At 34.7% G+C, this 22,103-nt stretch overlaps 4 protein-coding genes across 4 annotated transcripts; all 4 read left to right on the top strand.

The window, feature by feature from the left end:
• Window positions 1-10: 10 nt before the first annotated feature.
• Window positions 11-5,909, top strand: LOC107488327 (uncharacterized). The gene is made up of 15 exons (XM_052262168.1): window positions 11-131; window positions 1,462-1,595; window positions 1,694-1,799; window positions 1,887-1,969; window positions 2,121-2,184; window positions 2,295-2,412; window positions 2,491-2,645; window positions 2,776-2,821; window positions 4,036-4,125; window positions 4,229-4,351; window positions 4,452-4,489; window positions 4,567-4,617; window positions 4,862-5,029; window positions 5,153-5,265; window positions 5,517-5,909. Exons 2-15 carry the CDS (start codon window positions 1,474-1,476, stop codon window positions 5,638-5,640), a joined length of 1,401 nt encoding a protein of 466 aa, XP_052118128.1. The 5' UTR covers window positions 11-131; window positions 1,462-1,473; the 3' UTR covers window positions 5,641-5,909.
• Window positions 5,910-6,942: 1,033 nt separating this feature from the next.
• On the top strand, window positions 6,943-10,979 carry LOC107488326 (uncharacterized). Its single transcript, XM_021142304.2, has 7 exons — window positions 6,943-7,098; window positions 7,531-7,597; window positions 7,701-7,756; window positions 7,872-7,961; window positions 8,060-8,199; window positions 9,887-9,941; window positions 10,404-10,979. Exons 2-7 carry the CDS (start codon window positions 7,531-7,533, stop codon window positions 10,599-10,601), a joined length of 606 nt encoding a protein of 201 aa, XP_020997963.1. The 5' UTR covers window positions 6,943-7,098; the 3' UTR covers window positions 10,602-10,979.
• A 1,105-nt stretch (window positions 10,980-12,084) lies between these two features.
• Window positions 12,085-18,490, top strand: LOC107488325 (long chain acyl-CoA synthetase 4; the record flags this gene model as incomplete). Its single annotated transcript, XM_016109053.3, is given in 16 exon segments — window positions 12,085-12,242; window positions 12,351-12,521; window positions 12,915-12,978; window positions 13,101-13,190; window positions 13,573-13,629; window positions 14,593-14,641; window positions 15,290-15,366; window positions 15,456-15,495; window positions 15,592-15,686; window positions 16,188-16,355; window positions 16,565-16,675; window positions 16,819-16,906; window positions 17,078-17,144; window positions 17,338-17,413; window positions 17,516-17,633; window positions 18,245-18,490. Coding segments are annotated over 15 exon segments (1,498 nt in total), but the record flags the coding sequence as incomplete, so codon positions are not given.
• Window positions 18,491-18,898: 408 nt separating this feature from the next.
• LOC107488308 (long chain acyl-CoA synthetase 5) lies at window positions 18,899-19,857 on the top strand. Its single transcript, XM_016109035.1, has 4 exons — window positions 18,899-18,915; window positions 19,035-19,197; window positions 19,546-19,665; window positions 19,717-19,857. The coding sequence occupies exons 1-4, from the start codon at window positions 18,899-18,901 to the stop codon at window positions 19,855-19,857; spliced, it is 441 nt and encodes a 146-aa protein (XP_015964521.1).
• Window positions 19,858-22,103: the final 2,246 nt, after the last annotated feature.

Below are 22,103 nucleotides of genomic sequence, written 5' to 3'. Positions count from 1 at the left end.
ACCAGTGGCATCGTGCCGTGGGCACGAAGGGAAATTCCATTTTCGTAAAAACAGCTTCTCCTACTTAAATTCCTTAGTCCCGGCCTTTCTATAATTCTATTCTGTCCTCCTCAGCCTCCTACCACCACCAGGTACCAGTATCCCTAGAATTTTGTCTTCTCCGTTTTTTATTTTTATTTTCATTATTCTTAAGCTCCACTAATTTTTATCAACAAAAAATAACTTTATTATATCTTATCTTCCAAGTTCCTTGTACTGTTGTAGCTTGCAAGCTATTGCTGTTCATGTTCTCCGACTTGTTTACTTTACCAATGAAATACATCTTTTCATGCTTTTTCCACTCTAACGGATTCATTCGTTTCTATACCGTATCAGTTTATCTGCGATCCTTTTCTGTTGTAGATTTCAGCTTAGTTCTACAAATATGGTTTCATCTTGTTTGATTGTGGTGTCCGCTTATCGTGTTCGCTTTGCACTATTGTTTTTGTTAACTATAAATCTTTTCGTTTCTAAGATGGAGCTGTTTTTCCTTGTCCCTGTATTTGGAGCAATTTGTTTCTTATTCTGAGTTCCATTAGGAAATTGATGAATGAGGTTGAGGCCTGGGAACGAATTGTAACTTTTAGGATGTGGAAATTGGTACTTTGATTTCTAAGGGGAAAACAAATATTATGCAATATATACTTGATTAACCATGCATCAGGCTGAGGGAATTGTCTCAAGGGGGTAACACTTTATTTGAGCTTCAGAGAAGAGGTACCTTTAAAGCTCCAAGGGCGAGAGAGGGGTGCATGATGGAAGATAAAACAAGTTGATAATTGTATGTTGTTTCTATAATAGTCGTTGCATAGTACCAATCAATCCCATAACCTGCAGTCTTTAGGACTAGCCAATTTTAGTTGAGTGCTTTATCCCAAGTGACTGTAGTGGCCAAGTTCTTTATGCTCTTCCTCGACACCTGGTTTTTATGCTCCACGTTAGATTGCCGTTAACTCAATGGAACAAGCTTTTGTCTTCAGTTCTGGGAGTTGGGACTGCTCCATGCTGGTTCTGGATGCTCCAAGAATCTGCTGGTCTTGTTGGGTGGAGCAGCTGGATGCTTGGCCATCACTTCATTTTTTTAGGATAAAAAGAGTTTAATTTTTATGTAGTTGTCATATATTTTGGTGAACCAACTATTGCGCTTCTTGCTTCTTTCAAATGCTGGTGCAGCTATTTCATACTTACATGGTTTACTTAAGGGATTTGGGCTTTAAATTTAGGGGGAGGAAAAAAAGTTTGGCCATGACTTGGGTTAGGGGAACTGATACGGTGATACCGATGATCATGTCACTATACGATTCAACTCTTATATGCCATCTTGAACTGACTTGTTAATGTTTCAGAGTATTTCTCTGTTTGCATATATTGTTAATTGTTACCGTCTTGCTCTGATATAATTTCAACTTTTCTTTCTTGAAGAAGGTCAATTCCATGGATGATGGTCCTGGCAAAATAAACTTCATTCCTGATTTCCAAGTTCCAGCATCAGTTGCAAAATCCCCTGAGAACAGAACACCATTGATTACTGAACCTGGAACCAATAAATATTTGAGGTACTGTTTCCTGGTGGAAAGGAAAAGAGGATAATCCAAAAGTCATTAAGAGAGTTTGAGTCTATTTGATATCAGTCACTCAACCTAGATTAGTTTAGGTCCCGGCAGCATCTGTGGGGTCAGAGAACAATGAGGGCTGCTTCTATGTTGAGATTGTTTAGTCTGCGTGGGCTGCCATGGCTTGGTAATGGGGGTCAGGAAAAGGTATGCCTTGAGCAGCTCCTGTTCAGTGCACATTTCATCATTATAAGCTTCTGTTATGTCTTACTAAGACAATTTATAATTCTGTAGGTTGAGCTAACAGCTGCAGAAGTAGAGTCACTTCGATCAGAACTTGCCGATATGGAAGAGAGAGAAGCTCAATTGAAAGCTCAGTTAGTGACCCTTAACTTTGGACTATTATGGGCTTTTGTGTTCTACAGTATAGTATAAAATAGATTACATAAGAATAAAGATGCTAGCCATGCATTTGGTGTCTAGACTAGTGTTTCATGTAAATAATCAAAATCCTTTTGTTTCTCACAGGTTGGAAAATATCGATGAAATTTTGCGGTCATCTCGTCTTTCTGGATATTTGTACATTCGAAGTGTACTGACTGCCAAAAATTGCATTAGCTTACTTTGTGTGGATTTATACTTAACTATTCTATTTACTTTCAAGTTTAGTACCAATCTGCTTTCATTTTTCCCCCTCTACAGAGGTGGGCAACACTACCAGGAGAACCTCCACCTATAGATGACACAGACATAGATGATTGGCTTCCTCGCTTCATTGTTCTCCATGGTGCATGTCTGTATTTATATATGTTGTGTACAGGTAGTGAAATTAGTTGTTTTCCTCCCCTCCCTCTCCCGTTCTAATTACAATTGCTGATGAAGTGGGAAAATTTTGCAGATCTAAGTCCATTGGACTCCACGCTTCTGTCTGATATTGTTGAAGTAGGCGCTTTACCCAGTTTCAAGTGTGAAGATGATGAAATGCGATATGCCTTTTATATTTTAACTCCTCATGGATTACGTTATGAGTGTTCAAGCAATTCTAAGATAAAGGTGCGTCCAAGTTTAGATTATTTGTTTCTTAGAAGTAGTTATTTTAATCACGAACCCCTTGTTATGGCATTCAACATTAAATTCTCGTCATATTAAATGGCTTAGTTTCTCTCCGCCATTACCCTTTCAGGTAGACGCATGGTTATCAGCTTTACAAGCTGAGTGCAAATTGGATTGTGGCGCAACAGCTCCCAATGGTTCAGTTTAGGTGTGACATGTTTTACTCCTTTCTTTGTGGATTCTACTTGTGTAAATATCACACTAACGTCAGAGTTTTTATTTTAATTATTTGATTATTTCATTTTACTGTACATAACATAGCTCAGCAGTTATTAGGTATTCATGGAAGTTCTCTCTATCACTTAACCAGTTACGTTTAAACTTTCACTCCTTGCGATTTTGGTGATCTTCCAAGGTATCTAGATTCTTATGCCTTAACATATAGGCATACTGGTTGGTTTTGATGATGGATTGCTTAAATAGAATTGTGTGTGAGAGAGATATATGGTGGTGGGCATACTTTATATGCATAATAATGTACCTGAATATATATATGAACATTATTGGAGTGTCACTCTTTAACAAGAAGCATCTTTGCTCTGTATTAATAAGTTGAGATATGACGGGAAAAAAAGGCCGCAAGCCACTTGGGATATCTTATCTTTTTGGTCGTAAGAACAAAGAACTGAGTGATGAGTTAAAAAAATAAAAAATGTGGAGAACATCTTTTGTTTTCATCCCCATAACCATAAGTGCGCCTTATCCACCATGAGAGGAAATGCATGCCACTTGGCGATACTACTACTTTTTGTTTACAAAAGGAAAAAAAGGTTCATAGTCACTTTGCAAGGGCATAAAGAACATTTCTCCTCACTCTCTCTGCCTACCTCAATCTCTTCTTGCCTTCCTCTAACTAAACTAAACTAAAATTAATGGTGAGGTCATTTGCCAAAAGTGAGCTTCCGAATTAATAAAAGTGAGTTTTTCTCTTCAATCACAAGTGTTATTACTTATTCCTAACGTTGGATACGTACATCAACAAATTGTTTTGAGTAAAAATGTATTTTCTAGTACGTATTGTGTAAAATTGACTACGTTTTTTTTTAAATTAGTTCAAATTATATTATTTTGAATGAATCCTATTCACCTTTTATTTTTTATTTTAAAATCATTTAGATGTGGAATTTAAGATATTAAATTAATTATTTAAATTATTTTACTATTACATTTTACATAGAATATATTTTATAAATTTTATTATTCATTTTAAAAAATTTATAAAATTTAATTGGCATCACAATTTCACATCCCATCAGTGTCTGCTGTCGCATCTATAGCTTAACCTGCCGCTGCCGTTGCTGTCATCTTTCTTCTTTGTGTGAAGCCAAAGCCGAAAAGATGACTTCTCAACTATTCAGATCCGCTTCCAGAGCCACCAGGTCTCTTCTCTCTGCTTCCAAGGCCTCTCGTTTCCACTCTGGTACTCCTCACTACCTCTCTCTCATCATGTTTTTGCATCTTCCTTATTATTAATATTCAATTCAGAATCTGAGAGTTTTATGTTCGTTGTGATATTACTGTAGGCGCCGCTGCTGTAGTTTCGTTGAGGAGTAAAGCGCCGTGTTTGGTTTCAAGTTATGGAAAAAGCGGTTCTGGCAGTGCACCCGCTTCCTGGATTTCAGGAGCTCTTGCTCTCCCCGCCGCAGGTAGGTTAGGTTCTTTATAATACAAATTTGACCTTTTCTAACACACAAATTTTGTTTATCTTATTTCAATGTTTTTTTTTCTCTTTTGCTGTGTTTACAGCTTACATGCTCCAAGATCAGGAGGTTCATGCTGCTGAGGTATGCTTTGCTTCTCTCTAACTGTATGATTGTTTCTTATTCTGTTCATCTTTGATTTGTTTATTTTGTTTATGCAGTTTGAACGCACTTTCATTGCCATTAAGCCTGATGGAGTGCAGAGAGGCCTGGTAAAGTGTGCTTAAATAACAAAAATGCTATTCGTATTCTCGTATACCAAAATCAGCTATTAAAATCAACTACCAATGTATTTATGTATAAATACATATGTGATTTAATTTATTTTCAATGCGTATTTGTATTTTAATCGAATTTTTTATCAGTGCTAACTTTGGTGGCTGATTTTGGCATAGACCTAACATAATCGCTTAGATAATTAAGTTGAAGATCTAAGATTCTGTTCTGCTCTTGCAGATTTCAGAGATTATATCTCGTTTCGAGCGCAAAGGCTACAAGCTTGTGGGGATCAAAGTGTTGGTTCCTTCAAAGGAATTTGCCAAGAAGCATTATCATGATCTCAGTGAAAGACCTTTCTTCAATGAGCTCTGTGACTTCCTAAGCTCTGGCCCTGTTATTGCAATGGTTACAGCTTACACCTTACAACTTATAACTGACTCTTCCTCTTTCTTACCTTTGGAATCAAACACAAAACAATATGTTATTGTTTTTAGATTAGTCTCATTTTCCCTTGAATTCATGAAACAGGTTTGGGAAGGAGAAGGAGTAATAACTTATGGCCGAAAACTAATTGGAGCCACTGATCCGCAGAAATCTGCTCCTGGAACTATTAGAGGTGATCTGGCTGTTAATGTTGGAAGGTATTGTTTTTTACAAACACATTCTGATTTATTACAATTACACTAATACATACGGATTAATATACATTAATTCATCTTTTTATTAATTAAATGTGGTAATAATATCAAATGTGAGATTATTCAAACTAGTAATTACATTGTAAACAGTTTTTTATGGATACACATAGAACCTATTATATTATATTTTATATAGTAGACGTGCATTGTTCAATATCTGTTTATTACAATTTGATTGTTACATGTGCATGCAGAAATATCATCCATGGAAGTGATGGTCCAGAAACTGCTAAGGATGAGATTAAGTTGTGGTTTAAGCCAGAGGAGTTGGTTAGCTTTACCAGCAATGCCGAGAAGTGGATTTATGGTTCCAACTGAATTTTTCTTCTTTTTTTTCTTTTCTTTTTAATCCCTCACTCTTGGTATTCCAAGAACTTTGGCATAAAGAATGAGTACTGAGTAGGACAGTATAATTTTTAGATAGAATAAATTATTTGTCTGAGATTAGAGCAAATGACAACAACAACTCTCTATAGAGGCCATAGATATGCGGAATTGAGAATAGTAGAGTTGGTACTTAATACCGATGTATTTAATTCTTATGTTATTTCATGTTAGAAAAGAATGCCTCAGAAATTTTTATGCTAGTGATAAGTATCTTCTGCATATTAAGCTGCTAAATAATGATGAATATTATTATCAAAATATGCGCTTTATTCTTGGTTTAAAATGAAACACGAAATTTTTATGCTAGTGATAAGTATCTTTTGCATATTAAGTTGCTAAATAACGATGAATATTACTATCAAAATATGCGCTCTATTCTTGGTTTAAAAATGAAACACGAGCACTTGATCAGGTTTGATTCCAGCAAACCGTTTTCAAACACCTCTTTTAGGATTGTTTACACAAATTAAATATATTATTTTATTTCAATCAAAACATTATATTGTTGTAGTTTGGGCAATTTAAAAGAAAACACCAAGTTAAAAGGAATAGATGAAAATGAGAAATTGAACGAGAACAATTGAGTTGTCATCATAAATGAGGATGAGAGCATCTTAAAAGATACTTACATAGAGATTACTGGAAAAGAGGTAAGGAAAAATGCTAGCGGTTATGGACTTATGGTATACTATGTATATGATTTTTTTTTCTCTCATGGAAAAATGTAATTTGAGTCTAATTGGATTCCAATATTGAATATTTTGAAACGTCTCATTGTAGATTCCAGCTTGAACATTTTTTTTCCACTTGTGAACCTCGGCTTAAATAAATTTGATTCCATTGTTAAATATCATACCCTCGCAATTTATTTATAGTAAATTATTTTTAATCGATTGGTTTTGTCATTTTTTTATTATATTTATTTTTAAATAAATTTTTTAAATTAAAATAACTCTAAAAAATAATATTATCAAATATGAGAATGGAAAATATTTTTCCTTTGTTTTTAGCTGGTAAATGAGTCGACGCGAATATGCCTTGGTGCGCAAGAAGCAAGAAACAGTGAACTAAATCGGTAAATCCAGCTAAGCGGATTTGAAAGCGGCTAAAAACCGGGGTAAAGGCAGCTGGGAAACAGAGGAAAACGTCCGGGTTATGGGTTTGTGGATACAAATAGAAATTGACCCGCTTAACTCACCGCCATCTACCATCACATAAATATCGGATCCTCTTCTTTTAACCCTTTTCAGTTTTCAGTTTTCACCCTCTTCCCTCTATCGTTCTCTGCTCTTTCTCTTATCTCTCAGGAATAATACGAACCAAAACCCTAGCTAACTTCCGTAGGATTGCAACTCCATTCCAAGGTTTGAGATTCATCTTCTCCTACGAGTAAGGCTTCTCTCTCCAGCCTCTCTCTTTCTAATGTCTTTCCATTAGAAATTGAAATTTCAACATCGCCTTGTTGTTCTCCTTTTGTTGATCGAGTCCTTCAATGTTCCTTATAGAATTAGAAAACTAAGATGGTTGATAGTTGTAGGATTTTATAGGCAGCGATTTTGTTTTGTTATCGCTGTTAATTTAGCAGTTTCAGAACTCCATTGGGGAAAGTTTATTCCATGACCTTCTGTTGATGATATGCTCGACTTTTTTGCTGCTTCTTTACTCTTTTCGTTAAGAATCGCAAAGATGCTACTAATGTTTTCCTCCGTAACTGGCTTTTTTGTTGTTACTTCGTCCTGGTTGCTTCTAAATTTTGTCTTATGTGCTTATACATATGATATATCTAAGTATCAAATTATCAAATTATTTATACATTATCAGATGGCTGCCAAACCTCTTACAACGGAAGCAATTGCGCTTACAGAGAAGAAGATGGACATGACATTAGGTGTGCTTTATATTTTGAAGGACCTTTCGAAGCCATTTATTATTTCATATTTTCTCTGGTTAATGTTATCTAATATCCATAATCTTCTGATATTTATTTGTAGATGATATAATCAAAATGTCTAAGAACAAGAAGGCTAGGAAGCAAAGACGAGTTCCGGTAAGCATTTCCTATGTAAAATTGTATTATTTCATTACCTTTGCCACTTGGTGATGCCTTGTAGTATTTAACGTGGTTAACATTTTTTTCCTCCTTAATTTGTATGCCGACACAGAACAAGAGCATAAAGTCTTCGAACAATTTTATTCAAGATAAGTCTTCAAAGCTACGGAATTATATGGATTCAAGATCTTCTCTTAGACAGGTACTTGAGTTAATGAAACATGATTATATGAAGTTTCGTACCCTTGTTGTTTATGTATTCATGTTTCTAATATTACCTTTAAATATCATAACAATTAGGGGGCTCTTGCAAAAAGAAGGTCTAATTTCCAGGGAAACCAATTTCCTGTGGCAGCTGAGATTGCACGAAAAGCTGTTAATGCACCTCTGCGCAATAGAAATTCTAATCGCAGTAGGGTAGCTAGCTGGAATAAAGCAAGGTATTATATTTGTTTAATTCTTATTTACATCTGTGTTAACTTTTAGAGATATTGGAACATTAGATACCGGTAGGCATTTGACTATGGATGCAATACTTGTAAATAGCAAAAAACGAAAATTATTTTTTTTCCGTTATTGCAGGTAAAGCATGGCCCAACTTAATGTGCCTTCCATATATAAGTTTTTTTTAAACTCTGCTAAAGGAGCCATGTAGACATTATGAATGAGGGCAAGCCACATGTTTATGGAATTCTGTATTGAATACCTGCTTTAGAATCTGATAAGTCTATTGTGCAAACTTCATGATTTGAATGGGTCTATGTTGAGTGTCACTGTGGATATTGATTGTTAAATAATTGGAGTTTTATTGGTTGAGCTGGTTGGCGGAGCAACTGGATTTCTAACTAGGCCTAGTCTGATTCACTGGAATTATGTTGCTAAAAATGATAACATGAAGAGTCTTTCAGAAGTTTCTCACCCTGGATGTGGGGGAGTACCCATCGCATGCACAATACTGGGGACAATGTTGCCAATGATTAGTTGCTTGCTCATGGGAAAAACAACCGTGCGCTATTCGGTTGTTAAGGCACACGTGTAGTGATTGTGGCGCTGACTAAGCATGCATTTTTTAGAGAATTTGCCCATTATGAAGAGATGAGGTCATTGCTAGCACTACATTTTATGGCCACACTCGAGTTCCTGCATTGTGAGAATTGCTACACTTTTGTTTGGCGTCAGTTTTTTGGGTTGTTGATTATTGCCCGTCTCTCAGGTTGCTATAACTCTTCTCTTTGATATGAAAATTGGTTCTGAACACCTGATGGTTTATCTACCTTGAGACCATGCTGCATGCATGCAAGGATGCATACACTTGCTCTGCAGTATGATATTTTTTTTTTCAATTGGATCCCTCAATAAGTTGCAACATTCTACCTTCCTAGTTATTTATATTTTCAACAAAAGGCCAGATAATTGAAAAGATCCATGTTCAGTCCAATAATTGAAAAGATCTTTGTTCATTCTGTGTAGTAAAATAGTTTTTGCTACCAAGAATCTGGAGTCACTTTTCCATCGTTTCTCTCTATAGAAAACGTTGTGTTTGATAATCAAGTTAATAATTGTGGAGTTTGTCCGACTTTGGGGAACGTTGTGGTGGTGAAGGTGATCTGTAAATATCTGCTCCAAGTTACTTTATCCACCTGCACAGCTGCCATACCGTGGGTTGTTATGTGAAGAAATTGGTGTCCTTGAATCTTCTGGCAACTTTACATTGATGACTTGTGGGGAAGCCTTTAAGTCTTCAGTTGGTTTGGCAGTCTTTGTGGTATCACCTTTAAGTTTCACTGAAGTTTTTGGGTACCAGTTCAAACTACAGATCACACTGCAACTGTCTGCTCTGTGTGGAAATTTCGAATTGGTTCCTGAAGTTGGCCCTTGGCTATGTAACTAATGTCTTTGTCCTTGGTTCTTTTTCCCCTTCTTTCTTTGTAGTTGGATATGTATAGAATCCGATGGTAAGAAGCTCAACATTTTAATGAAGTGAAAGGTTATTAAGTAGTGTAAGGTCTCTGTTAGAGATCATAGTCAGTTGTGCTGAGCATTTTGGAGCTACTCGCTGTTGTTGGAGTATTTTGTATGTATTATGTGTCTTCACTTGAGTTATCCGTCTTTTCCTTGTGTGTGTAGGTTTCAAGTTCCTGCAAATCAGATAAGGGCTGCCAGTGGAGGTTTTCCTGCAAAGGTTTGCGACTAATTTCTTTACTGGTTGGTGTTATGTTTGTTTCTATCTTTTAAAGCTGCATTCAAGATTAACATTGTCTACTGTCTGAAGCAAAGAAGGCTTCTGGTGATGCTAACTGGTTATCAGTTGAGATTTATTTACTCATGCCATGCTTTGTTCATTCTGAATGAAATTGTACATTCTTCAATCCTGTGTGGTGCCATCTATATTTCTTGGGATTGGGGATTAGGGATTTAGGTTGACAGCTACTATTGTTGAGGTAAAACGATTTGTCCAATGATAATCAGTCACTTCCCGTTCTGTGATTGTTGTGGTTGGTGCCGAGCTAAACTAAAGTTTTATTTTATTTTATTTTATTTTTCATGGTTTAGCATCATTTATCCTGAAAGTGGCTTCCTAAGAGATTGGTTAGAGTTGTGCTTCATCTATATGCAAGCCTTTACTGTGAATTTTTACATGCAGCAACCAGTGCCTTCACCTCAGCCACAGCAGGGTAATGGAGATGTAGTGCCTAAGCAAAGGCCTCAGACGCTGGATTCACTCTTTGCAAACATGAAGGAACAAAGAATGAGAGTATTATCGAGGCAGAATAATGCTGTGCAGCGCAATGGGGGTGGAAATCGGAGGCCCCTATCAGGAAGAGGTCGACGTGGCAACTAAAATTACTGGCTGAAATCGAAGCTGTCTTAGTCTGCTGCATCCTGAGTGAGTGATGCAGGTTAAAATTTCTTAGTGTGCAAATGCAAAACCTAGATGTCTTTAACCTTAGGTGGAACACTATTCCTTTTTCATTCGGAGGTGTTTTGAACTTCTGTTGCTGTGCTCCTGCATTGTATATTACATTTCTCTGTTGATGTGCTCCTTCACTGTGTACGTCTGGTTCATAATGCGGTAAACTTGGGATTACCAGTTTGAATGTCATTTGAATTGCATATCATTGGAATATCCGTAGTTCGCTGCAAGGAAGATGTAATTTTTTGGCTTTCCTCCATTATTTATCCTTTAAGCTTTATTAATCAGCTTTTTCGTTTATTGAAAGGGTAACGTGTGTTGGTTTCTCGCCTTCAGTTAAGCGCTCAACATTGGGAGGCAATGATTCCACAATGGGGATTATTCAATTCTTTTTTCTGGTTTATTTTTTTGAGTCGTTTGAGTAGATCATAAGAAAAATTACGATTAGGGGACTTTTCTACCGGTGGACTTTTCTACCCGTCGTTGCTTTTGTCAAGTTGTATTAAGTGTTATTCTTTAAAAGGAGCAATAACGTAGTATTATTTTTGTTTGAAGTGTTCCACTAATTATGTTGTCAATGGTTAGCCGAGATAGATAGCCAAATTCATTTTCAAAAAAGTTTGAAAACTGAAAAGAAAAAAATGTGTCCGAAATTTTATGGATAACATTGTTCTCAAGGATATTGGAATATGAATATTCTAATGTTATTTTCATATTGGAATTTGTGTTTTTAACTTTATGGTTAAGTTTGATTCTCTGATTATAGGGGTTAATCAGATTAAAATTTTTACAAATAGAAGTTATATATTTTAAACAGGATTTAATTGAATGTGAAATGAAATCTTAGGAAATCTAAAAATCACCAAAATGACAATTTCAAAGATAAGTTCCTCCGAATATTTTTCAGAAATAATTGACATAAGATTAGAGTTACGATTAAAATGAAAAGCGTGTTGAAGTAAATAGATTAAAATGATTAGTGAGTTGATTCTTCAATAGAATTAGATGCTCCTATATGACCCTCCTTGGATCAGGTTTAAATGTTGGATCACTTTATAACATGCTTGGATCAAACACAATATATTAATTTAATTTAGGCAATTTCAGATTTAATTTGTAATGTGTTTTAAAATTAATTTTTTCAATGGGATTTAAAGCTGTGTATGTTTCCAATATAAAAACGAAATATACCACCATCCCTTTAAAATTACAAAACAAACAAGACGAATCAACATCGGAGCTGATTAGGTGCTAACCGCATTAATCAAGTTAAAAGTCTTCTCCTCCTTGATGCACAATCCAACAAAAGTCTTAAGTAACCAAAAAAACAAAAAAAGTTGCTAGCTTAATTTGAAAATTTCAGAATTTGTTTACCAATCCAAACCTAATTAGATTTAAATTATTTGTGTTGTGAGAGGCCTCCAGCCCGTACAGGCCTACACGTAATAACGACATAAAAAGCGAAGTGAGGCAGGTTTTCAGCCACGCCACCATCCTCCATTTTTTTTCCTACTCAACTCTAGTCTCTTCAGAGCTGCCAGTCAACACAAAAGAATCCACAGAAACCTGGTAGGGGTCATACCTTAACCAAATTCTATTTAATGTTTTTGCCCATGGCACACTATTTCTCAGCTGATATCTAACATCTAACTTCTACTTAAATTGTTGTTCCGATAGGAGAAACGCGTGAAGGGAAATGGCGCAGAAGAGATTCATCGTTGAAGTTGAGAAAGCCAAGGAGGCCGAAGGAGAGAGGCCGTCAAGAGGTCCTGTTTATCGGAGCCTCTTCGCAAAGGATGGATTTCCTCCGCCTGTTCCCGGCCTCGATAACTGCTGGGATATTTTCCGGTTACTTCACTTACTCGAACATTTTTTTGTTGGTGGTTCAGGTTCAGCATTTTATTTGTTTCACTAAACTCGTTGGAATTGGATTCCTTTTTTTGTTTTAATTTCTCTCTAACTACTTAAGCACTGCTCTATGATCTGTTTCGGATTTAGGTAGAGTTTCGATCTGAATTGTCCACTGTAAAACTAGTCAACTTTCAAACCGCATCTTCTAATTCAGATTAGAAGTTGAGCATGTGGTTTAATTTCATTTGATTTAGGACCTGAGAGAACACGATGTGTGTTAATCATTTAATCCAGCTCTTTAGTACAGTTTACTGAGTTTAGTTGCATTTAAGACTCGTTTTGGTATAATATTAGACGATTCGGTTCTGAATGCAAGTACTTCCTTTCCAGAACTTCTGTCCAGAAATATCCGAAAAATCCAATGCTTGGTCACCGGGAAATCGTGGATGGGAAGGTAAACTTACCATGCCATCTAGATCTTTTATGTTATGGAAGTTTCCTGCCATTGCTTGACAGCAGCTTTGACTTTTGGTTGACTTGAATGCACCATTTTTTACTTTTGGTATCTTTTCATAGCCCGGCAAGTACAAGTGGAAAACATATGAAGAAGTATATGATCTGGTGATAAAGATTGGGAATTCCCTCCGCAGCTGTGGCTATGGGGAAGTAAGTCGGCTATGCCATTCGCATTAGAAAATTAAGCTGTTATTTTGGTAGTGTTATTGTTTTCTATTAAATGTTTTATTAGTATTGTTCTCTGTTTCTTTTGGATGTTTAGGCCCGTTTAACCACAAAAGTGCATAGTTTCGTAAAAATGTCTACCCCAAGGACTTGAAATGTTCTTGATTGTTTCATATCCGCATGCAAAAGAATGGTTCCGTACTGAATTACTTTACATATTGTTATGATACGCCATTGACATTTAGTTCTTTTTGTTTTTTTGGCAACTAAGCGTTGCCTAGTGGCTATTGTTATATATGAGTGTGGTTTTTTTTCCTCTATATAATAAGTTGAGCTTCTGTGCTTGAGTCATGTATTTGCTTTACAGGGTGTAAAATGTGGAATTTATGGTGCCAATTGTGCAGAGTGGATTATAAGCATGGAGGTATGTCTAATTTTCAATTTATCTTCTCTTTGTTGAACTTTTCTATCTGATTTTTCTATACACTATGTTTGCTGTAGTTTCTTATTATATTTATGGCTTTTGTTAAGGTAACTAGTAATTTATACGAGTACAGGTTCCTGAGTATACATATGTCAACTAGATGAGTTGTTAGTTAGTTAGTTCAAATAATAAATTAAAGTTAATATTTTAGAATTAACCTATAACATATTTTTCATCAAGAGAATTTAGCCAATATTGTTAAAAATGTTTGTTTACTGTTTTAATATGAACCGTCTCAATTATGGTGCTTCAAAAACCATATTACATTTTTTTCATTTTTTGCTTTTGGACTACTTCCTCTTGAACCAAAATGGCTTTGACGATAGCAGCAAGGTATTGGGCGGCGATGGCCATAGGGTGCTGGGTCGATGGTGTGGATGGTCACTGTGTCATCATTATGACATAGAATGCTGGAGAAGAGTAAAAGAGGAAAGATAAAGAGAGAGGTTCTGAGATGATTTTTCAGAAATACAGAATGGGAGTAACAATTACTTGGAGCAAACTGCAACATTAAATAAATATTTTCGTATTTTATAAAATTCGAAAAATAAATTTAAAAAATTTTTAAGAAAAAAGGGTTAACAAGTAAAACACACAAATGGGTATTGTTTAGTGTTTACTCACTAGAAAATGTTGGTACCAGAATAATCCCTTATATTATCTGTGGATATTTTCTGTGTTTTTTTTTTTATGCTGTATCTATATTATTGTTTCCATGTTTAGTATTTTGCTTTTGTTTGCTTGTACTTGTCTGTTCAATATCTTCTTTCTCTGGTAAGGACCACTTCTATTGCTTGGTGCTCTATGCTTATGTGGTGAGCCTCCCTGGCGACCTAATAGCCTTTTATATGTTGCTGAATAGCTTCTTCCACTCAATGGTTTTTGGACATGTAATAATTGCAGGCCATCAATGCTCACGGACTTTATTGTGTTCCTTTGTATGATACCTTAGGTATGTGCAGAGACAGACCTTGTTTAGCATATTTCATGGTGACTCTTTTACTCAACTGCAAGCATAGTTTGTTTTCCAATATGTTTTCACAGGACTTGTGATAAAACTGAAAAGTGTGTGACCTTGTGGGGCTCATGTAACTCTTACATTTAATAAATGAATTCACTGATCCGTTTGCAATTTTTTTGAATAATTTATCTTTGGTGAACAAGAATTATTCAAGGGCCAAATTCACACTTGCATTGGGAACTCCCATGGTTATTTAGCAGTTTTTATATTATTTCCAAATAACATTATCAAGAAATAAGCTAGTTCACGAATTTGTGTGTTTTTGAAATCTTAACCAATTTATGAATAAAGCTACATTGTGTTTGAAAATTTTGTAATTACTAAGCATGCACCGACACCTGTCACATAAAATGTGGTAACTTATCTTTCAAAACAATGACGACATTTGAAATTTAACAGCATGCAGAAAAAAATTGGAACTCTGCATTAAAGAACATCCAATTGTACAGCTATTGATAATCAATTACAAGTTGTTTAGGTTCTATATCAGGCTTAAGGTTCAAGGATGGATATATGTGGCATCCTAATACTTTCTCTAATTATAATGACCATTGTTTTTGACACACGGATATGACTTAGGTGCTGGCGCTGTAGAGTTTATTATATGCCATGCAGAGGTATCTGTATCATTTGTAGAAGAAAAGAAAATACCGGAGGTTCGCCTATTAAAATCCCTTCTTTTTTTATATTGGTTTACTATTTTTGAAAGATTAGTCTATCTATCTTTTTCCTGAAAATGTTTCAGCTATTGAAGACATTTCCAAATACAACAAAGTATCTCAAGAGTAAGAAGTTCCTTTGATTCTATCCATTCCTTCAGATATTTGTACAGAAAAATATATTCATGAAAAAGAAGCAATCACCTCTTTTTCTTTGTGCAGCGCTTGTGAGCTTTGGGAAGGTTACACCTGAACAAAAGCAAGAAGTTGAAAAGTTTGGGTTGGCAATATATTCGTGGGATGAATTTTTGCAAGTGGTATGTTATTCATTTCTTGTATTACCTTTTGCGCTGATATGAGAGATGATTCTTTCCTTGGCGGTATATTTAATACTCTTTCGCGTGAAAATTGATCTATCCTCTATCGCCATCCACCTGTGTTCTACTTGAAAGATACTTTGTTAATAAATTATATAAATTCTACTATTATTGGCTGTTGAGGTTGCTGGTTTAACATGATCTTGGAACAAGAAGAGCCTTTCCTACTGTTAGAAATGATAAAACTATCTTTATGCACCTGCAGTGGGTGTATTAGTGATGTACGTAGTAAACAACTAGTGAACAGAGTTCTGTGCTCTGGGAATTAGAGAAGGGAGGAGGGGATAGGGAAAGCATTCCTTTCTTTTATTAATAATAGGAAGTAAGGCTGCTATGTTGTAAGTAGAAACTCAAGGACATATTGGTTACTTCAGTTCGGTCATGATGGTGTGGGAAGGAATTTTTCTTTTGCTTCTTAATTTTTCTCAATGACTTTTACAGGGTCAAAATCAAAGTTTTGATCTTCCTGTGAAGAAAAAGAGTGACATCTGTACAATAATGTACACTAGTGGAACTACTGGCGATCCCAAGGGTGTGTTGATATCTAATGAGAGTATCCTTACTCTCTTAGCTGGGGTTAAGCGACTGTTGGAGTCTGTCAAGGAGGAAGTAAGTTATTTTATTTTCCAGCACCTTGATTTTTCTAATAAATCCATGAATGCACAGAGCACTCCCACTGTGCACTTTTATTTCATTCAAGTTAAGCATATTATATATCACATTTTTTAACAGTCTAGCTTATTAGAATTTTAGGATGCATTAAGATTCTAAATCTGTTAGGTGTACTTTTGTTGACTTCTAATCTCCTTTCGTGACAGTTGAATGACAAAGATGTCTACTTGTCATACCTTCCTCTTGCACATATCTTTGATAGGGTCATTGAAGAGCTATTTATATGGCATGGTGCCTCCATTGGTTTCTGGCGTGGGGTGAGTTTATGTTGTGCTAAATCTGTCATTACCAAATGGAGATTTGAAGTGATAACTGAACTTTGGTTTTGATTTTTATCTGCAAAAGAAAGGACAAATTTTGATTTGGAAGGACTATGACCACAATTATGCCATGGCTGCAGGATGTCAAATTGTTAATTGAAGACATTGGGGAGCTAAAACCAACTATTTTCTGTGCTGTTCCACGTGTGCTTGATAGAGTGTACACAGGTATCTTATCAACATCATATGTTGCTGATGATCCAATTATAATTTTAGTAACGTTAAAGTAGTGTGCTAGGATTACCCAATGTGATTCTGTAACAATTTTCTTAAGTTCTGTTTCTTTTGTATCCATATTTCTGAGCAGCCTCTGCACCCTGTTCTCCATCTGATATACAGGTTTGACACAAAAGGTTTCCGCTGGGGGCTTCCTGAAACAAGCATTATTCAACTTTGCTTACTCATAGTAAGTACAATGGTATTATAATTTGTAAACAGCTACTTGAGAATGACAACGCAATGAAATGTTACGGACTCTCTAAAAAACTATGAAGTTTGAGTGTTCTTGATCCAAATCACACATATTTTATCCAAAGTATTGGCACTCCCTGAGTAAGCATTGCAGTATTCTAATAACCGAACTCTAAAATTGGCTGCAGTAAGTTGAACAACATGAAGAAAGGGAGAAAGCATGAAGAGGCATCTCCACTTCTTGACAAAATTGTGTTTGATAAGGTAGTAGAATGCATAAGTTTTAGTTCCGCAGCCTATGAGAATCATCAGGAACTGTAAATCATTATATTTTTTTAACTAGTCTTGCTTTTGCAACTTGATCAGGTGAAGCAAGGGTTGGGGGGTCATGTACGCCTCATTTTGTCTGGAGCAGCACCTCTATCTCCACATGTGGAGAGTTACTTAAAAGTGGTTACTTGTGCTCATGTCATACAAGGATATGGTATGCTCTTGTTATTTCAGAACCTAATTTTCACCAGGTCATTTTTTCTTTTCCTTCTGAAGTCATGTTTTCAAAACAGCCAAGCTTGATTGAAATGTCGACAAATTTCTGCTGAAGTTTGGTTCTGTTGATTAGTTGATAACTTGTTACCATAGGTTACCATCTTAGGGTGTATCTGAAATTATTTAAGATAGTTAATCACATGAATTCAACTATTCAAGTTATTTTCTAACTATTGAAATTGCTCTATTTTGTTGTAGCATACTTTGAATTTCTATAAACTTAAAAACCTTAGTATAATTACTGACCATTCAATTCATTATTGTTTTTCTAGAATAATTTTTAATCCAACATTTTCCTTATATCCTAGATGAACAAGGAAACAATGAAGAATGAAAGAAAACTTGCCTCCCATTATTTTGAGCAAGTCAAATTTGCCTCCTTGATAAATTTTAAAAACTTTTGGCAAATAAGAACTTAGTCTATTGACACACTAATAATTGAAGCTCCATTTATGTTTTGTTTATTCTAATTTGAATTTCATCAGGTGGTTATAGCTCTTGTAATATACTTTGGACTTGATTATTGTGATTTTGTTGAAATGACAATAGGTCTGACTGAAACCTGTGCGGGAACCTTTGTCTCACTACCACATGAAATGGATATGGTCGGGACAGTGGGGCCACCCGTACCGAATGTTGATGTGTGCCTGGAATCTGTTCCTGATATGGGATATGATGCCCTTGGAAGCACACCAAGAGGAGAAATTTGTGTTAGGGGAAATACCTTGTTTTCAGGGTACTACAAACGGGATGACCTCACTAATGAGGTTCTGACCGATGGATGGTTCCATACAGGTTATTTATTTTTATCATCCAAAATTGTAGTTATGCCCTCTTGAATTGGTGAAGAAGAATATATTTAAGCTTTCACAAGGAGAATATGTTGCTGTTGAAAATCTGGAGAATGTATATCGTCAACTCTCTTGTATTGATTCGGTATGATCTCAGATCATTTTCATTCTTTTTGGGGTGCCCTGGCTTTAGTTGATTTATTGTCCATTTCAAGCTTCAGAATGTGTAGGAGATGCAGTTTTATTCTTGAAAATTTTACTACCAGCATATACACGCATACATTGGCAATAGTCCATGTTTAGACGTGGGAATTAACAGAGCATGTTGATCTGCTATATGTAGTGTTTGCATTCTGTGGCTAGTATTCGTGTGGCTTGTATTTGAATGATTATTTGTTTAACATGAAAATGCATGAATGATATCAACTGGTATATTTGGTGCTCAGATAAAAAGCACAACTTATAGTAGATCATAGCCGCAATGTTCTGTTCTGTGCTCCAATACAAACATTCTTTCTCCTGTTTCAGATATGGGTTTATGGTAACAGTTTCGAGTCCTTCCTTGTTGCTGTTGCTAACCCCAGCAAGCCAGTACTTGAACGATGGGCGGAAGAAAATGGTATAAAGATTGACTTTGATTCTCTATGTAAAGACTCGAGAGCAAAAAGTTACATACTTGGGGAGCTCACAAGGATTGCAAAGGAAAATAAGGTCTTATTTAGTTTGCCCTACGTCGTTGTCCAAATTTGTTATGTTTGCATTATATCTGAGAGTCATACTTTGAATAAAGTTTTACATTAAACTAAAGTGTATATCACCATCCATGTTGCTACTACTATTCAAATATAAAGAATATGAACCATTTATCACATATTTACTTAGCATTGTACACGCAACCACAAAGAAGATATTCTTCTCTAAATATTAGTATATGTTCCGTGATTTAATGGTTGATGGATCAATCATTCTGTACTTTAATAAATAATAAAAATTATTTAAGTGATATGTATTTACCTAACTAAATTTTCCTGAAGCCTTTTCCTTTTTACTTTTTTGCAGTTGAAAGGTTATGAGTTTATAAAAGACGTTCATCTAGACCCAGTTCCATTTGACATGGAACGTGACCTTATAACTCCCACATATAAGATGAAGAGGCCTCAGTTGCTTAAATATTACAAGGTACAAGGTTCTTATGATTTAATTTGATTTGTTTTTCCCTTTCCCTTTTAGTCCATAACTTATGCTGTGTATGATGTTGAAAGTACTGACTGTATTTGTTTGGTGCTCAGAATGTCATCGATGACATGTACAAGAGTGGAGGCAAACGCAGTGCTTGAGGTATGCTTTGGTGACTGTATATATGATTACTGAATACTGAAAGATTATGCTTCTGACCAATCGTACAAGATAAGAAAATAGATACCTGAAGCACTCTAGTTATGAGAACACTGTTTCGCCACGGATAGGAGCAAAACAATTATGTACCTTATGCATGTAACTTTGTTTTTCTTGTTAAATGGGCTACACTAAAGGCAGACATATGCAATTGGAATTTTGGAATGAACTTCTTTGCTACGCCAGTTCTCTTTAAGTTGAAAGCCTACTATTTTGTTATACTCTAATTATTTCCGTCTTCAATTTGATTTGTAAATTTTCATAACTAATCGAGTATAGTGTGTAGGACACGACAACTGTTTGACTTTGTAAGTTTGCATAGTTCACAGCACAAAACACATCCAAATTAGACTCAGGTCCTTAAGAGTAATATCTGCACACCAATATGTAGATGTATATACCAAACATAATCTAGTCTTAGAAATCTAAGAATTAAGGTATTGGAATGAAACTAATATCAGATTTTACAAGTAATAAAGTTGTTGCCGATTGCCATACAAGATTTAGCATGCACAAACCATTTTCCTTCAGAAAGAAATAAAGAGACCGCATCAATGTATAACGCAGAATGATCCCATCCCTTCCGGAGGCATGAAGCAAGTGGCTATAATATAACATAAGGCAAGTGGCTGTAACAAGGCCCATTAGTCATTACACCACACAGCTGGTTCCAACAGAATTGTTGATAAATGATAAGAACGATATTAAAAAAAAAAACAAAACGACACCGCTTTTAATGAAACAAATGAGCCGAAAATACGGTGGGCCGTAGATAAAGTTTAGTTGGAGTTAATGCATAGATACAATATTGATGATCAAACGTCAACAACAATTTTCGATATGGCAAAATTAATTAATCAAAGTTATTTCTATGGGCAAAGCCCAAACCTGTTTACATACATCGTACATGTACTCTTCTGCACCTAAAAGTTTTCTTTCTTTAGTGCTGAATATTATACCATAATCATTTCTTATCCTAGAAAACATATTATTTCTATTATTTATTTATAATATTTTACTATATAAAATCATATATTATGTAATCTAAACAAAATATATCATTTTGAAATTAATTTTATATAAATGAACTATGTAACAAATAATAATAATAATAATAATGATGATAATAATAATAGAATTTTTCTTGATAACAATACCATATTTTAACCACTTATCTTACAAATTTACAAGCAGTGAATATTAGACTACAAAACTAGTTGCACATTTATTCCATTTATAATAGTAATATACATATGTATCACCCAACACGTTATTTGCCAAGTTGGTGTATTGGAAATAATTCATGAGACTTTCTTGTGTGACCAGTACCATGAAATTCTGAGAAATATAAATGCCTATGATATGAGTTGAAAATCTTGGAATAATATCATTATATATGTTGTTTATTTTATTTTAAAAAATCTTAACATGCTTATCTATCTCCTGACACTAAAATAAAAGTAATCCTTACTTTTATGCTTTTCAATTTTCCATACACCAGGTGACATAAGAGAGAAGTGTGAAAATCATTACTATATATAGTATCCTTACTTCCTTGCGTTATATTTTTTGTTGCCTCACTTATTATTCAATTTTAAATTTACCACCATCCCCATTACTTTTTCCGTTTTTACCCCTAGCATGCTATATATAGTAATGGTTTTGACTTTTAAATGGTAGACATAATTTCACTAAACATGTCATAATGTTGGTTGATTTTTCTTTTCTTTAAAAATGAATTTTCATAGTTTTTTCTTCTCTTAAAAGTAATCCACACTTCTTTATCTGTGAAAACTAATATAGATGTCCTATATGCAACAAAGTTCAGATAATTTTATTTGAAATGACAAATTAATGTCATATACTGTATATTTTTTAAAGTTTAAATAGTTAAATATAAGCAGATTAAATTCTAAAATTCTTTTTGATGGAAAAAAAATTATTATTATATTAATTTTTTGAAAATATATTAAATAGAGATATATCAATAATTTTATATCAAATAATTATTAAAAAATATATTTAAAAAATTAATATCTGAATTCAGACGCTGTTTTAGTCTGATTGCAATGAGTTTAATACCATCACAATAAAAGAAGGGATTGTAGTTGGAACTAGTATAGTGTTAGACAACAAAATCAATTAAAAATTAGCCTTGGTTTATAATTTGTAATTTGTTTGAATATATATTTACTTTATGAGTATTGTACCAGAAAAAAATT

This window comes from Arachis duranensis, chromosome 5, assembly GCF_000817695.3.
Source record: "Arachis duranensis cultivar V14167 chromosome 5, aradu.V14167.gnm2.J7QH, whole genome shotgun sequence".
NCBI lineage: Eukaryota > Viridiplantae > Streptophyta > Magnoliopsida > Fabales > Fabaceae > Arachis > Arachis duranensis.
The sequence above is the reverse complement of the archived record's forward strand: the minus strand, read 5'-3'. Positions and strand labels throughout refer to the sequence as shown.

Excerpts from the sequence above, each read along its gene's own strand:
- LOC107488326 (XM_021142304.2), top strand. The coding sequence starts at position 7,531 with ATGGCTGCCAAACCTCTTACAACGGAAGCAATTGCGCTTACAGAGAAG. Across the intron at positions 7,757-7,871 it reads GGAAGCAAAGACGAGTTCCG|AACAAGAGCATAAAGTCTTC; the intron begins GTAAGCATTTCC and ends ATGCCGACACAG. Across the intron at positions 7,962-8,059 it reads CAAGATCTTCTCTTAGACAG|GGGGCTCTTGCAAAAAGAAG; the intron begins GTACTTGAGTTA and ends CATAACAATTAG.
- LOC107488308 (XM_016109035.1), top strand. Across the intron at positions 19,198-19,545 it reads GGATTGCAAAGGAAAATAAG|TTGAAAGGTTATGAGTTTAT; the intron begins GTCTTATTTAGT and ends ACTTTTTTGCAG. Across the intron at positions 19,666-19,716 it reads AGTTGCTTAAATATTACAAG|TCCATAACTTATGCTGTGTA; the intron begins GTACAAGGTTCT and ends TTTCCCTTTTAG.
- LOC107488327 (XM_052262168.1), top strand. The coding sequence starts at position 1,474 with ATGGATGATGGTCCTGGCAAAATAAACTTCATTCCTGATTTCCAAGTT. Across the intron at positions 4,126-4,228 it reads GGCCTCTCGTTTCCACTCTG|GCGCCGCTGCTGTAGTTTCG; the intron begins GTACTCCTCACT and ends ATATTACTGTAG. Across the intron at positions 4,618-4,861 it reads ATGGAGTGCAGAGAGGCCTG|ATTTCAGAGATTATATCTCG; the intron begins GTAAAGTGTGCT and ends CTGCTCTTGCAG.